Here is a 17,023-nt window from a genome sequence, read left to right as displayed (position 1 = left end):
CAAGACGGTCACAAAGAGCACTCCAACGAGAGTGCTCGAGTGAGGCGCCGTGGGTGACGAACTCGGCCCGCAGAACAGTGATCCGGGAGGATAGTTGGGCATTGTGGGGTTGGGAGCGAAAGCAGCGTTGAAGACGTTTACGGCGACGCCATAAACGGAGAAGATGAGGATCTGGGTCTGGGACTGTGTGACGAGTGCGAATGCGACGGCTACTGGACGTGAGCGCTGCAGTGATGCGCGAAGTGCAGTCGTCGTAGGACTGAAAGAAGTCGGAGGCGAGATTAGTGCGGAAGGCGTGCCAGTCAGTGTGAATGACCGGATGACATCGAGGGATGTGGGAAAGAGAGGTGTGAATATCCACGAGAAAGTGGTCACTGAGAAGAGTTTCGGCGGTCACCTGCCAGTGAAAGGAAAGTGAATTCCGAGAGAAAGTGAGGTCAGGTGTCGTTGGGCGCTGTGAGGCAGTGCCCGCTCGAGTAGGGCAGCCAGGAGTATTAAGAAGGGTGAGGTGAAGTTCATGGGCCAGACAGTGGAGAAGGCGGTCGGGTTTGAGGGTAGCCCCAGAATGTATGAGGGGCATTGAAGTCCCCACAAAAGAGGAGATGGGAGTTAGAAGGAAGAGAGTGAAGGAACTTGCCCAGGGCAGAGAATAAAGGGGAGGTGAGAGTGGGGTTGCGGAAAGACAAAAGGGCGAGTGAGATGCGGGATGAAGGGTGGTAATAGACCACACGAACTAAATATTTAAGGAGGGTGGAGGGGATGTCAAGTGGCTCCACGAGCACGTCGCTGCGTACATAAATAGACGCAAGTGGTGTGGACGTAATGACATGGTAGGCGCGGTAGCCTGGGACAGTGCGGGCCGTCCGAGTCTCTTGGAGGAGAAAATGGGGCAGGGATGGGCGGGTGAGGAGATATTGGTGGAGGGGGGTCTTATTATGGCGCAGATTTCGGCAGTTCCACTGCACAATGTCGAGGTCCTCGCCAAAAGCCACTATGATGGTGTAGAGGTAGGGGCTCGTGAGGGCACGCGTTCCTTCTTTTTGGCCGGGGGCAGTGACTCATGCAGGGATGGAGCGTAGTAGTGAAGGATTCCAATTGCTTTGATTGTGCTTGGAGGGTGGTAAGAATCTGGAGAACCGATGTCTCTAGCTGAACCAAGCGAGTGTGGTGTGCCTGTGTGGTGGTTTCGACAAGATCAGCCAAAGGGGGGACCTCGGCGGTGGAGGAGGGAGTGGTGAACGTGGCAAGGTGCTCATTTAGCTTTGTAAGCTGGGAGGTAAAAGAGGCAGTGGTTGTCTGGAGGGTTTGGGTCAAGGCATGGATCTGCTTTTGTAGGTCGTGGCAAATGCGCTGCTGCTCTCGCTGCTGGCGTTCGAGCATAGCGAGCCGGAGGTCGAACGAGCGGCTCTCGTCAGTCAGGGATGGAGAGGGTGGTGTAGGGGAAGAAAGGGACGCTGGAACCGAGGATCCTTTAAATATGGCGGCGTAGGAGCCCGGTGGTGACGTGATCGGAGCTGATGGAGGTTCATGATTAGAGGAGGAGGAGGAGGAGAAGGAGGGGTGGGTTGAGTGGCCCGGCGCAAAGCTAGGCGTCGGAGGTACGCAGCTTTGGCACACTCGCGTTGTTTAGCAAGGAGGAAGGGGCAAGTGGGGTCGAGGGAGGGGTGGGTGTTTACTTGGCAATGAACGCACCAGGGCTGGGCACACACATGAGCGGAAGCGTCAGCGGGTAGAGGGGCAGCACAGCGACGGAACTTGGCCACCCGCCAATGCCGCGCCCACCAATGCCGCCCACCAATGGCCGTGCCCACCAATGCCCCCAGCACATCGTTCCGGTCAAAGAGATATATTCACTTCTTTAAAGCCAATGAGGCTCTCTGTTAAAAATTCCTCTTGAAAGTTAGAAGTCGTGAGGGTCTAATTGTTCTTGTTGGCAGCATGAACTTCTATAATTCAGTTGAAGGGGGAAAGCCAGTCGCTGTGTTCGCCACCTGTAGTGGCAACGTCACGTACACCCCTACATTGGGTAGGGGCGAAGTGGTGGGGGATGCCGGTAGGGCACTACGAACGAGGATGTCGTTTTCTGGTGAAAGGTTTAGCCATTATTCCATCCTCCTTATACTAAAATGCTACAGTTTCGCTTGTGTATAACTGATGCCTTTTCAGAGTACCGGATGTTGATTTGTTGTCTCTGGACAACTTATTGCCAATTCCAGTTGTAGTTGCTTTGTGGGAGCAATTTCTTGGGAATATTTTACTCTATGAGCGAAGGTGCTACAAGAATGCCACAGTTCTTATTTCTTTTGGAGTAATTACTACGATATCTAATTAACGTGGATAAACATTATTTGTGAACACCAACTCAAAAATTTTCAAAAAGAGGACGCCGGCGAGGGTGGCGCTCAATATCGCATTTTTATCTTGCGCTTAGTTTTTCCAGGCCTCACCTTCAGCTGCAGAAAACAACATGACACGTAGTAGTGAACTCAAGCTCGCGGCGGAAATAGAAGACAAGGTATTTCTGTCGCTTTTCTTCGCGAATATTCGACAATTTGCTTTCAGCTTCTCGGCTACTGAGAACGATGTCACTAGGATGCAAGTCTTCGATGGTAACGTTCGTTTCTTAAGCTTATGCAATAAATGAACGCAGGAGACGCAGGATACTACGACGAAGATGGCCGCGTACACATCGTGCATCGCCTGAAGGAAATGTTTAAGTGCATGGACGTGCCGGTTATTCCCGCAAAGGTTGAAGAATGGATTCTCCAAGCGCACTCAGATCACATATCCGAAGTAGCAGTTGTGGGCGTACCTCATGAGGAATACGGCGAAGTCGCTGTGGTTGCTGCGGTGCTCAATGAGCATAGCACTAACAAGAGTGGCCTTGAACATCTATCTAGCAAGATCAAGGCCACCATTTCAGGTTGGTCCCTTCTAGGGTACTGGTCTATGTCTTTGTTACTGATATTGTCGTTGAAAGAACCATCAGAAGGAAATAATCAAACTTGGAATAAAAATTCCGCACAGACACTTAGGACTGCTATGTGCAGGAATGTGAAAAGATTACTGTCCCTAGGTGCATTGACAACCACCCTTACACACATCACCCACACACTAACGCGCGTATGAGACCACCGCGAACGTTGTACGACTAACGGTTTCGTTACAATTTTGCTACGAAAATTTGTTCTAGTGGAGTCCAAAACTGATCCCAGGAAAATTAAATTTAACGGACAAAACCGCGGCTGTAACTAAATAGCCAATATTTTTTAAACACATGCTGAGAAATGAAAAGGTGCGTGGGCAATTTTGTGGCAGAAACGGCACCAGGGTCAAGGTAGCAAATGTGATCAAGTAAAAAAATAAAAAAAGCTAGTGCTCAGAAGCAGTTGCAAACGTGAATGAAAAACTGAGGGCAAGAAAATCACGAAATAAAAAATTACAGGTTTAGTCATGTTGCGTTTGCAGTACATTATTACAATAATGCATTCTTACAGTACCGTGCGTTATAGGTCGGAAGGTTTTACTTGCTTTCGGACCGCGTACGTATAAGAGGCTCTTAGAAGTCCGTTTGATGCATATTGCTCTACCGTCCCTTCGTCAAGATAGTAGAAGCTTGTGGGGATGTCAAAGGCGTTTTATCGTACGCAAGTCGTGCATTATTGCTACAGCAGGCATTGTTTTATATAATCAAACAGCCGGCAACTGTCATTTTTTATAGCTCTCAGTGAGCCTCTCTACTAAATCCTGCTAGAAATCAATCAGAACAGCAAATTTCTCTTCGCCTCTACCAGTCACATAGAGTCTAATCATTCAGTAATCATTTCGTCCTTCTGGTGCTGCAAAAACTCCGTCCAATATTGCCAACACCGGCGTTCTACAGAAAAATCATCCCGTTGCTTCCACCTCCGTTTGAAAGTAGAACCACACGTATTTACCTCAGGCATGCGCGGCTGTCCTGTATGCTGGAGTGAGCATTTCACGTCGTGTCTTTTTGCCCTTGTACCCAGAGTAAATGCAACATGCGGATACGGGCACGTAAAACATGCGCAAACACTTACAAAAAACATCACTTACTCATAAGCATTCACCCAAGCGCAGACAGACGGTTACAAAGGAAATCTATAAAGCTTGCACAAAAGCTAAAGAAGTTTCTTAATTATGCCGCTTAGGGGATAGACTTAAACACTTTACTTTTCAATCTACTATCCAGTTTTTTTTTTGGTCCTGCGTGTTTTTGCACTGTTTTTACTTGGTTGCTGTTCCGCTCTACACAAAATGTGAAACGCCGCCTCCTCGCGACAGGACAAAGCTTATTTCCCAATACTTTTTCTAACGACAAATGTAAATATATCGCAGGCAACGAAAAAAAATCAGGGACAGACTACTTAACACAAAGTGCCCAATTTTTTGGCATCAATTAAAAATAATATTCGAGGCGGTTGATTTCGGCGCGTTTTTATTGGAAACACTATAGTGGCTTTCAAAGAGGCTTTTCGATCAAACGATGCGGGCGCTTTTTTCTATGTAACTATATGCTGGAAACAGAAGCTTGCGCCACAATTGTTGCACGCCGCTGAAAGTAGAATCAGGAATGTTATGAGCCATGCCTTCCGACAGTAACTATACAGTTTTAGCACAACGAAGAGCCTATTTTTGCATTTTTCTAAACTGTCTGTTGGGGCACCATGAAGTAGATCTCGTCGACGGCAGCTGTAGGATTCCATGGTACCCACATTTTGAGTTGTGGTCTACTCCCAACTCAAAGCATTCAAGCTCCATGATGTAAGGAGTGTGCCAGTTTTGCTCGTGAAAACTTCTTTAGAGGAAAATAGCAGTTTTGTGTCTTCGGTAAATTGGTACCTCTGGGGAAATTTGTGCGAGATTTCTGTCCTCTGTGACTTCGATCCTGTTGTAGATTTGCCGCGTTGCAGGAACAAATGAGCATCGGTTTATCTATCGCAAAGAAGTGAGGTTGCTTCTTCTCAGGTTGCTGTGAGATATCGTGCTGTGGATATGGCTGAAGCGATATAGTTGACTTATTATAGAAGAGAATGGTTACTCTGCAATATGTTGACTAGCTATCACTCATATTCATTCTTATTTGAATCCGTAGCCAATAAAAAAACTCGTGTGATCAATCAGCACTATGGATCAGTTTTATCAAAATCCATATCAGCCAAATTATGGGTCATTTTAGTAGAGCGTATGATCAGACAGCATGTATGCTGTATTCTAAAGGCTTTTTACCTGGATGTGTTCTGTTTTGCAATTGATTTAAGATTTATTCCGCAACATATTGCAAATTGTTCACGTGCGTGCGAAACTTTTTGCGCTAATCCTTGCCATTCAGCAACACGCTCGATGACGGAAGAGTCGCTGCTGATGAAAGTTTCCGGCTCTCCGCCAGAAAAACGGGAAGTGAATCCCACTCATACCTTAAATTTTGTCTTTGGTTTTATATTCTTCATTCTTCTAGTAATGCAGACGGATGGATGAAGGATTATTTGAGGGCTAAGAGAGGCCAAGATGGAGGTGCAAAATATATAACTGTACAAAAGCAACAACTCTTGGCAGCAGCTGCTATAACAAACTAAAATATAGGCCTCTGAAGTACTGACACTTCAGCCGATAAAGATGAAGAATTTGTGCTGAAATAATTTTCATGACAAGAAACATGATCAAGATAAAAATAAACAACCCGTATCTTATTCTGGTGTGTGGTTTTCACAATGCAACGTACTACAAGCGCGACGCGATGGCTTGCAAGAGTGGTTTTTGAATAATCGTAAGCAAACCCCACTGACGGGCGACTTTAATGCGATGGCAGGTAAAAAGCAGGCTGAAGACCAGGCGGTAGGTGACTATGGCGTAGGTTTTAGGAATAACAGGGGAGACTTATTAATAGAGTTCGCAGATAGAAATTATTTACGGATCATGAATACCTTCTTCCGCAAACGAGCAAACAGGAAGTGGACGTGGAAGAGCCCCAACGGTGAGACTAAAAATGAAATATACTTCATACTGTGCGCTCAGCCTGGCATCGTACAGGATGTGCAGGGCCTCGGAGAGGTCCATTGTAGCGAGCACAGAATGGGCAGGTCTCGTATTAGCTTTGGTTTGAAGAGGGAACGGTGGAAACTAGTTAAGCGGAAGGATATTAATGAGTTAGCGTTAAGAGGGAAGGTAGAAGAATTCAAAATGTCGCTGCGGAACAGATTTTCCGCTTTTACTGAAGACGACGACCGTACTGTTGACACAATGAATGATAATCTCACAGCTATCGTTACAAAGTGTGCCACCGAATTAGGTTGTAGTATGGTTCCACAGGATACCGGCAAGCTGTCTCAGGAGACTAAAGATCTCATTAAGAAACGCCAAAGCATGAAGACATCTAACTCCACAGACAGGATGGAACTAGCAGAGCTATCGAAGTTAATAAATAAGCGCAAGGTAGCCGACATAAGAAAGTTTAACATGGAGAAAATTGAGCATGCTCTAATGAACAGAGGTAGCCTAAAAGCAGTCAAGAGAAAACTGGGCATAGACGAAGAGGGCAACGTCGGAAGGCAGCGGAAGAGACAATGAGGGCAAAGTCATTAGCAATATGATAGTGAGAGTAGCCGAAGAGTTCTGCACAAATCTATACGGTAGCGAGTGTAATCATCAAGTTACTGGGAGAAGCAGCAGAGCACAGCAATGCGACATCCCGCCAGTAACGAAGGAGGAAGTAAAGAAAGCCTTAGGAGCAATGCAAAATCAGCACTCTTATCACTTTACTTTGCTTTTATTCACGCTCACATTAATTACGGCATTGTAGTATGGGGGAACACTTACAACTGTCATTTACACTCTATCCAGCACATTCAAAATCAGGCTATTCGTATCATTACCCGCAGTTCATACCTTGTTACTGCTATCCCTTTGCTTCGTCAATATAATATCTTATCCGTTAGAAATTTATTTGATTACAACCTAGCCATCATGTTTTTTAGATTAATGAACAATGCACTTTCTTTTGAATTTATCGACAAATGTTTTTTGAAAAATTGTAACCCTACGAGATTTGCGGCTCAAAAAAATTTTTTGCTTCCCCAAGTTTTTACTAATTATGGAAAACGTCATTCTCATTTCTCATGCATTTCCCTGTGGAATAATTTACCCCCGAGTTTAAAATCGCTTATGTCTTTGTCTATGTTTAAATCGTATTTAAAAAGTTTTCTTTTGCAGCAAAATGTGGAGTGAACTGCTTCTATTCTCCTTAGAAAATTCTTGTACTTAATTATTTGCTAGAAATTTCTACTTTGTTTATTTTTGTTTCTTGACAACTGTATCCTTGTATTCTCAATTGTTTCTTTATATGTCTTTTCACAACGCTGTATTTTTGTTCAATATTATTTATAGTGGGTTGTTATTTCTGGTTTTGCTTGTCTGTTTGTTTTTGCCCTGCTAATCTATTTCATTCTCATTATATAAATGTTACTTATTTAAAATACCATTGTTCTTACTGCTAATTGTACCTGTCTGTGATGCTGCTTGTTTTTTAATCAAGTTCGTATTAATCTACCGGGGGTCCCGTGACAGTCGCTTGACTTTGGGACCCTCGCCTGTATACTGAATTTATGTAACCGATTTGTACTCAATAAATTCTTATCTTATCTTAAAAAAAAAATTGAAAAGCGGCTGGTGAGGTTCACATAACAACAGATTTGTTGAAGGATGGAGGAGAGATGGTGCTAGAAAAACTAGCCACCTAGTATACGCATTCTCTTGTGACCTTGATAGTACCAGAAGCTTCGAGGAACGCTAACATTACCTGAATTCATAACAAAGGAGACGTCAACGACTTCAAGAATTACATACCGATCAGATTACTGCCCGTTGCCTACAAGGTATTTACTAAGTTAATCGCTAATAGAGTCAGGACACCGGTGGACTTCAATCAACCAGGTGATCAGGCAGGCTTTGGTAAAATATAATCGACAATGGACCATATTCACACTCATCATCATCATCATCAGCCTGACTACACCCACTGCAGGGCAAAGGCCTCTCCCATGTCTCTCCAATTAACCCTGTCCTTTGTCAGTTGCCGCCACTGTATCCTCGCAAACTTCTTAATCTCATCCGCCCACCTAACTTTCTGCCGTCCCCTGCTACGTTTGCTTTCTCTTCGAATCCACTCCGTTACCCTTACGGACCAGCAGTTATCTTGCCTTCGCATTACATGCCCTGCCCAAGCCCATTTCTTCCTCTTGATTACAACTAAGATGTCATTAACCCGCGTTTGTTCCCTCACCCACTCCGCCCGCTTTCGATCTCTTAACGTTACACCTATCATTTTCCTTTCCATAGCTCGCTGCGTTGTTCTTAACTTAAGCTGAACCCTCTTTGTTAGCCTCCACGTTTCTGCCCCATAGGTGAGTACCGGTAGGATACAGCTGTTGTAAACTTTTCTCTTCAGGGATATTGGTAAGCTACCATTCATGATCTGAGAGAACCTGCCATATGCGCTCCACCCCATTCTTATTCTTCTAGTTATTTCCCTCTCATGATCCGGATCTGCGGTCACTACCTGCCCTAAGTAGACATATTCTCTTACTACTTCCAGTACCTCGCTACCAATGGCGAACTGCTGTTCCCTTGCTAGGCTGTTGAACATTACTTTGGTTTTCTGCATGTTAATTCTTAGCCGCACCGTTCTGCTCTGCCTGTCTAACTGATTGATCATGCTTTGCAGTTCTTGTCCTGAGTGGCTTAGCAAGGCAATGTCATCAGCGAATCGCAAATTACTCAGGTATTCTCCGTTAACTCTTATCCCCAACTGTTCCCATTCCAGTCCCCGGAATACCTCCTGTAAGCAGGCAGTGAAGAGCATTGGCGAGATCGTGTCTCCCTGCCTGACACCTTTCCGTATTGGAATTTTATTGCTGACTTTATGGAGAACTATAGTAGCTGTGCAATCGTTATAGATATCTTCCAATATTTTCACATAGCACTCTTCTACACCCTGATTCCGCAATGCCTGCATGACAGCTGAGGTTTCCACTGAGTCAAATGCTTTCTCGTAATCAATGAAGGCTATATATAGGGGTTGGTTATATTCTGCGCATTTCTCTATCACCTGATTGATAGTGTGAATCAATCAGGTGATATCAATCAATCAATTGATAGCGAAATGCGCAGGATATAACCAACCCCTATATATAGCCTTCATTGATTACGAGAAAGCATTTGACTCAGTGTAAACCTCAGCTTTCATGCAGGCATTGCGGAATCACGTTGTAGAAGAGTGTTATGTGAAAATATTGGAAGATATTTATAGCGATTGCACAGCTACTATAGTCCTTCATAAAGTCACTAATAAAATTCTAATGCGGAAAGGTGTCAGGCATCGAGACACAATCTCGCCAATGCTATTCACCGCCTGCTTATAGGAGGTATTCCGGGGCCTGGAATGGGAAGAGTTGGGGATAAGAGTTAATGGAGAATACCTGAGTCACTCAGTACATGAACCTCAAAGCATGATGAATGAGCTAGACAGGCACAGCAGAACGGTGGGGCTCGAAGTTAACATGCAGAAAACCAAACTAATGTTCAGCAGCCTATCGAGGGCACAGCAGTTGGCAGTTGGTAGCGAGGTGCTGGAAGTAGTAAGCGAATATGTCTACTGGGGGAAGTAGTGACAGCTGATCCGGATCATGAGAGGGAAAAAAACTAGAAGAATAAGAATGGTGTGGAGCGCATATGGCAGGTTCTCTCAGGTCATGAATGGCAGTTTAACAATATCCCTCAAGAGAAAAGTATACAACAGCTGTATGTTACCGGTACTAACCGATGGAGCAGAAACGTGGAGGCTGACAAAGAAGGTTCAGCTTAAGGTAAGGCCAACGCAGCGAGCTACGGAAAGAAAAATGATAGGTGTAACGTTAAGAGATCGGAAGCGGGCGCAGTGGGTGAGGGAACAAACGCGGGTTAATGAGATCCTAGTTGTAATCAAGAGCAAGAAATGGTCTTAGGGCAGGGCATGTAATGCGAAGGCAAGATAGCCGCTGGTCCTTAAGGGTGACGGAGTGTATTTCAAGCGAAGGCAAGCATAGGAGGGGGCGGCAGAAAGTTAGGTGGGCGGATGAGATTAAGATGTTCGGGCATACGATAACCGCAACTGGCAAAGAACAGGGTTAATTTAGAGAGATGGGAGAGGCCTTTGCCCTGCAGTTGGCGTAGTCAGGCTGATTATGATGATGATGATGATCAACTTCAGGTCTGAAAACAGGTGCGTAATGCATGCCGCTTTTATTTCCCTCCGAAGAAGTCTCGAAGCAAATTTCATCAGGCGCTAATATATCAGAAATGCATTCTTAGCTCGCCAGTGTATATGCAAAAATAATATCAGTCATTCTACGTCCACTATTAGCCAACCTCTCTTCACGTCTTTTCACTTTAGTGCACTTCCCTACTCCTTTAGAGCACGAAGTGGTGCGCCTTATTCAAAATCTGTAATGGCTTCACACAGTTTTTCTTTCGCTCTTTGCAGATATTATGGCTTCGAGTACAAATCTTCATGGCGGCGTCTTTTTCTTGGATTCCCTGCCGAAGACAGAAACTGGAAAAGTGCGCCGCGCTGCAGTGGCACAGTTGTGCGCGTCTGGAAAGGCTTTTTAAAGCCATTGACATTTTTTCCGTAAATAAATGCCCTGCTCGTTTTATGCGAAGCATATTACTAGAGCTACACTACAGCCCGTCGAGCGCGGCGGTGGAGCTACCATCGACCTTTAGCGTGACCACGTGACACCACGTGACAACATGACGTCACAGCAGAGGAGAGATGGGCTGCCGGCTTGCTCGGTCGGCCGCGGCGGTGGAGGCTCCACATCAGAGGCGCTGCAGCTGACCACGTGACGCTACAGCAGCGGTATAAAGCTGAGCTTGCCTCGCTCTCCGGGCACTTACGAGGCGGCCAGGTGTTGGGATGCCGCCTAGAAGCAGGGCTGATTTGAACGAGAAGCGAAAGCTTCAGCGTGCCACAGAGACCGATGAAGAGCGGGATGAACGTCTGGCTAAGCGGCGTGATCAATATGCGGCTCGGCGACAACGTTCTACAACAACTGAAGAACAAAGCGAGGAACTTGTCAGCAATGCTTCCACCAGTGCTGCCACCGAGTCCATCAGTAGTTCTACAAGTTCGGAACGCTGGAATGCTACGAAACGGAATAGGCGTGCCCCGGAAACTTCTGAAGACCGACGGCAGCGACTTGATCACCGATGATCCCGTATATAGCTGCCACGGCAATCCTTGCTACACTTGTAGTGGTTGTATTAAAATGACCAAGTATTCAACCAAGGAAAGCCATGTATTACCAAGCCTAGCCATCAATATTCTTCGCATCTGACTAGGCTTAACCTTAGCTAAGCCTCAGCCATTTTTTTAACTAATCTTTTACGCTTACTTTCCCTTCATGTATTATTTCAAAGCAGTGATTATGCAGGCATTGAGGAGTATTTAGTCTATGTGAAGAGTGCCATACAAAGTAAAGCGTCAAGATCTAATGCGCCGGCTAAAACAAACTGCAATGTCAGCTTTTGCTCTTACTGAAAACAGCGTAAATGTGCGCTCCGCGCATTGCGAAATTCTGAACATTTTTATAAAACTTCGAACATTCTTCGATAACACGCAACTGTAATAAAGCTCTCAGTATTACGGCTTTAATGTGGGCGACGAAATCGGCATCACAACAAGTCAAACAACACTTCTTGGGGAGCGCACTGATGTTTTTGCGACGTTTTCTCCCACCTGAATGACAGCGTCTGCGTGGTGATTGCTTGTGCGTATACCAAATGACGCAGTGCAATTGCTGAGAAAGTCCTTTAAATGTGCCGCGTCGTTAGGAATCGTGCGCAATATGCGCGAAAGGAGCCTGACCTGCTGTAAGGAACGCCCAATTTCACTCAGAAGCGGGCTTGTTGTTTTGGGGAACAGTTTTAAGCGCTAGCGTAGACGGTTCGTCCGGCCGAAAAGCCGTCGACGAAGTAGTAGTCGGCACCGCGTGTCGAAAATAGTCGAGGACTGCGTAAAAAATATTGTATCACGGCAATTTCTAATTCTTGATTTATGAATGATTGATATATGATATGCGATCACGAGGTAATGATATCATTGTAGTTAACTGATAACGACCTGATCCTTTCCCAACTCGACTCCGTAGACTGTGGCCCCCGCATGCACTCTCATATCCGTTCATTCCTCTCTAAACATGTGGCTCGCTTTCGAGTAGACACCCATCTGTCCGACCCGCACCACCTCACCCGTGGCACTCCTCAAGGTGCTGTTCTCTCTCCTACCCTTTTCACTCTTACTATGGCCCCTCTCGCCTCCCAGCTAGCTAAAATCCCCGACCTGCATCATATATTTTACGCCGATGACATCACTCTCTGGTGTTCGTCGGGCTCTCCCGGTCACGTACAGGACACCCTGCAACGTAGCCTAGATCTCACTAACTCCTTTCTCACCACGGCTGGCCTCTCTCCTGCTCCTGAAAAGTCCGAGCTTCTCCTTCTCAACCATTCATCACACCAGCGCTCACACAACCACTTCCTCTCTCTTCACCTTTCTGGCTCTCCCATTCCTGTCGTCACGCAGTGCAAAGTTCTTGGCTTTCCTTTGCATGCGGCCAAGAACGTGCAAGCCCTCCACCACGCTGTCACCACCTACCATTCGGTAATTCACCTACTGTGGCGCGTGGTCACTCGACGCTCAGGTCTCTACGAGGCTCATGCGTGCCGAGTTGCCCAGCGCGCTGGCTCTCAACAAGGTCTTGTACTTTGCACTATACATTTCCTTCATGGTGGAAAAAAAACAGCGCAAACTTAGACAGAAAACACAGAAAAGAGGGGAGAAACTACAAGCGCTGTACAGAAAAGAGAGGAGACACTACAAGCGCTGCATTTCTGTCTAAGTTTGCGCTGTTTTTTCCACCATGAATTCACAGCAACTAGCCCAAATGTCTGCTTTGCTACATTTCCTTCAATCAGACTCAACCCAACACACTCGAGACTGCCCTTCTGGGCCTCTACAAGGCAGCTCTCAACCTCCCTATCACTACCTCTACCGCTAAGATCTTTGCTACAGGCGTCTTTCATCCTCTCCGTTCTCTTCGCTCTCTCCATCGTGACTCGCAGCTTGCCCGGCTTTCCCTTACCCGTCAGGGTCAGTGGTTACTGACTCAAGCGGGTATGTCGCTTATTTCCATCGCCCCGTTTGCCTCTCCTATTCGAACCCCGGCTCCCAATCTTCGTATCCTCCCCCTCCCGACCAACATGTCCCCGTCCTGCCCGCCGGCTCCTCTCTTTGATACCCAGGGTGCAGACCACACGGATGCCTCCTTCGTGACTCCTCCAGGTTCCTGCGGCTACGCCCTGTGCCCTCCCCACCTCCCCGCTCCTGAAACCCACACCAGCGGGCCGTATCTACACCCCCCGGACGCATTGTCCCTCGAGGTCCTCGCCATTGCGCATGCCCTCCAGTTATTTTCTCTCCTTTTCTCTCTTCAAGAGTACGCAGTCTATTCAGACTCACAAGCCGCTATACACCACATACAGAAACGCACCCTAACCCCTTCTCTCCAACAGGAGGTCGAACGAGCGGTCTCCGCATTGCAGCCTTACATCGCCTTCCTCCGCTGTGTCCCTGGGCATTCAGGGCTTGACGGCAATGAGCTGGCCCATCAGCTCGCCCACGACACTTTTCCAGGCACCGTTGATCCCCTGGCCCAAGCCCTCGAAGGACGGTGGGAGACTAAACTTTCGCCGCACAATAAAAGAGGTCTACCTCGAGCACCGCCTAGACAAACGCCTTTACCCTCCCCCTCATCGATCACTCACGGTGCCGGAGGCTCGCCTTCTTCGGCACATCCAAATGAATGCAGTTATCACCCCGTCTCGCCTCTTTCTCTATCGCTATCGATCGGACCCTTCCTGTCCCAGCTGCCCCTGTATCTATGCGGACCATGCCCATTGCCTCTTCCATTGCCCGTCCGCTCAGCAGTCGGGTTCCTACCCACCACCTTCTTTATCCATCACCACCTGGCTCGACTCGCTTGGCGCTGAAGGGGAGGAAGAACAGCGACTTCTGGTCGCCCAGGCGGTCGACATGCTGAGCCTGTAAATTATTGCCGAATAAAGGTCTTGTACTAGTACTACTCTCTTCGCATATCTAATACTCCATTTTCTCTTCAAATTTCTAAAGAATATTTTGCAGAACTCCTTGTTTATACATATGCTCGTCGTTGCGACTAAAATTTCGGTGTATTTACTCGCAATAGATGACCGCACTGCAGCTCCTGCTAGGCGGTACACTGGTACGAAGGACAGCGTTGTCGACATTTTTTCTTGGCCGCTGCATATGTACAAAAGGGCAAAGTTCTCGAACGACAAAGATTCATTAAAATATTTGTCCTCTATTGATGACAGTTTCATGGCCTTTACGTTTTTCATATCAGCGGCATGCACTGCTTTGCTGGTTTCGGACTGATATAGTTCTGGACCTTGTGATATTTTCTTATTAAAACGCAAAGCATGGAAGCATTGGTATCAGTTATGTCTGCCACGGTTTTTAAGGCATACGATTGAATTCTTTTATTTAAAAAACTGCATATTTTACTTGTCTAGACAGTACGTAGCGTTATGTAATACACAATGACATTGTCAATATGGCAATGCAGTTACTATTATTGCGTTTTATCACTCCACAAATTCTGTGAGGAGGCCGCACTGCAACATGAGGCTTCCCCCCCTCCTCCCCCTAAAAAAATTTCTGGCTACGCCACTGGTCGGGGCAGTCGTATACTGGGCCGGAGTTCCCAGATTCGAACCCGGCCGCAGCGGCCGCGTTTCGATTGAGGTGAAACGCATAAGGCACCCGTGTGCTGAGGGATATCAGTGCCCGTTAAACATCCCCAGGTGGTCGAAATTATTCCCGAGCCCTCCACTACAGCACCTCTTTCTTGCTTTCTTCTTTCACTCGCTCCTCTTCTTGAGGCGCGGTTCAGGTGTCCACCGAGATGCGAGCCAGCTACGGTGCCATCCATTTCCTTTCGTCAAAAACTAACTTTCAATTTCTTTAAATCATCGGGAAAGGCGCATAACTGCCTCAGTTTGCAGGTGGGCTTCAGCTCCTACTAAGAGCGCGATTGAGGTGACCAATTGCTACTCAAACACACACACACCTCTGAGACACGGGGAGTGTGCTTTTGCACTAGAACACAGAACAAGCAGACCACTCTCGGAAGCCGTGCTTGAAGGATGAAAAGCATCGCAATACATCACGTGTCACCCATATTAGGGAAAAAGAATTAGCCTACCGTGGCAGGGGAATAGTTCGCTTGACGGCGCGTAGTTACCAAAATCTGAGTTCCATTCAACATGGCTTTCGGTTTTACGCCATTTCGAGCTTACCCGGGAGACATTCTTCCTAAACCTGACATATTTACAATCACGGTTCACTGGCCTCGCAATTAAGCCATACTCCCGGTTTGTCTCCCTTTGAAGCAGCCTCATAGCGGTTTTCGCGGTGGGAAGCAGTCCTGTTTTCATTAAGATTAAGACCCACTGATCAAACGACGGTGTCCGCTGGACGAGAATACAACACACAGCACCGAAAGAAGGCGAAGGCATGTTAACCGAACCTAAATTCATTTCGTTCGGAACTGTAAAAGTGCACTAAAGAGAAAATTCATAACGACTTTAACAATAGGCCAATCCTAACTGTGCTTGTGATCAACTGCGGCGTGTTAATTCTATAAATCGCTTGAAGTTTTAATTGTCTTGGCAGCAGCAGCAAATGTGTCGAAAAGAATCGTAGTGCGTTTTTGTCCATAATTGTTGTGAGTTAATTTCATGAACCGCGGGCATTTTTCGCTTCTAAAACAAAAACTAGGCGCGCAAAGTATGTTTACTACCACAGAACTACGGGGTGACAGTATACAAAAACATCTTGATTTACTTTTTTATTAAGCATAATGTGCGCGACAAAACTTGTTTATCTTTCTGTATTGTTTACTGTGGCTGTAGAGTAGAGCATGTAGTGGCTATTACTCCATGATTACTACTTCCTGTAATGCAATCCACATTTTTTCGTGTTCACGATGTGTAGACGTTTCGTTAACACATACACCTATATGATTTCAAGATTTCTCCCCACCTCCTCCCACAGCATCCCGCTCGAGCTATTCCCCTTTGAGGGGCCTTAATTGTGTCAAATAAATAACTACATAAACAAATAAATTATATGGCGAGAACATGCCAGTGGTTGTTGGGAGCCGCAGCACCATCTTCATGGGGCAGCAGTCACACAAAGTCTATTGCATGTATATGGGCTGATTAACTGCAAGCAAAATGCCGAATTCCACAGTAGCGAAACTGACAACTGTAGCTTACGGATAACAGCTACTCGATTTTCCCCCTACGTCGCAAGATCCCAAATCCTGCATTCTCGAGCACACCTATTTCCGGGCCCACATGATCTTTTGTCAGCACTGTCGACCAGGCGACCTGCTGAATATTCCGGCGAGATAACGTGGAAGTCACGCATACAGTACAGTGCGACTGAATTGGATTCGAGGTTACGCCTTTTATAGCAGGTGGGCCTTACAGACCCCTCCGTAATAGTGTCAGCCAAGTGGACAAGACAGCGTATGGTCCTACCAGTTTCGAACCGCTCATAGAAAACTGTCTCCCTATTTTAAGGCGACGCTTACGATGGTGGCACCGATTGCACCATAGTCTCAAGAAGGTGTAAAGCAGCTGCTTAAAAACGAAAAACGTGCCGTGGGTGGACTCTATAATCAACGTGATGTCAAAGAGAGCAGCCTAGATTGCCCTTTTCAGTGTATAATCAAGGAATCAATGGTCGATGGGCGATTCACCGCCATGGGTGTACGCCTCTAGGAAGAAGGGTAGAAAACAAAAGCGAACTTGAAGGTTTGTCGCCACACCCGAAGAAGAGGAGGCAGAGGGAGGAGGAGCG

General features: G+C 46.5%; 1 protein-coding gene across 1 annotated transcript in view; it reads left to right on the top strand.

Moving 5' to 3' along the window:
• The window catches only part of LOC149360111 (uncharacterized), a 61,170-nt gene extending 50,474 nt beyond the window's left edge, over positions 1-10,696 (top strand). Inside the window, exons 8-9 of the mRNA XM_089572179.1 lie at positions 2,651-2,923; positions 10,538-10,696. Of these exons, the coding sequence (XP_089428305.1) occupies positions 2,651-2,923; positions 10,538-10,665 (401 nt within the window). The 3' untranslated portion in view covers positions 10,666-10,696. The remainder of the gene's footprint in view (positions 1-2,650; positions 2,924-10,537) is intronic.
• The last annotated feature ends 6,327 nt before the right edge of the window (positions 10,697-17,023 follow it).

This window comes from Amblyomma mixtum, chromosome 2 (assembly GCF_055824585.1).
Source record: "Amblyomma mixtum isolate Tamu chromosome 2, ASM5582458v1, whole genome shotgun sequence".
In the NCBI taxonomy this organism is placed as follows: Eukaryota; Metazoa; Arthropoda; class Arachnida; order Ixodida; family Ixodidae; genus Amblyomma; species Amblyomma mixtum.
Note: the sequence above shows the minus strand (reverse complement) of the source record. Positions and strands in the feature narration are given on the sequence as shown.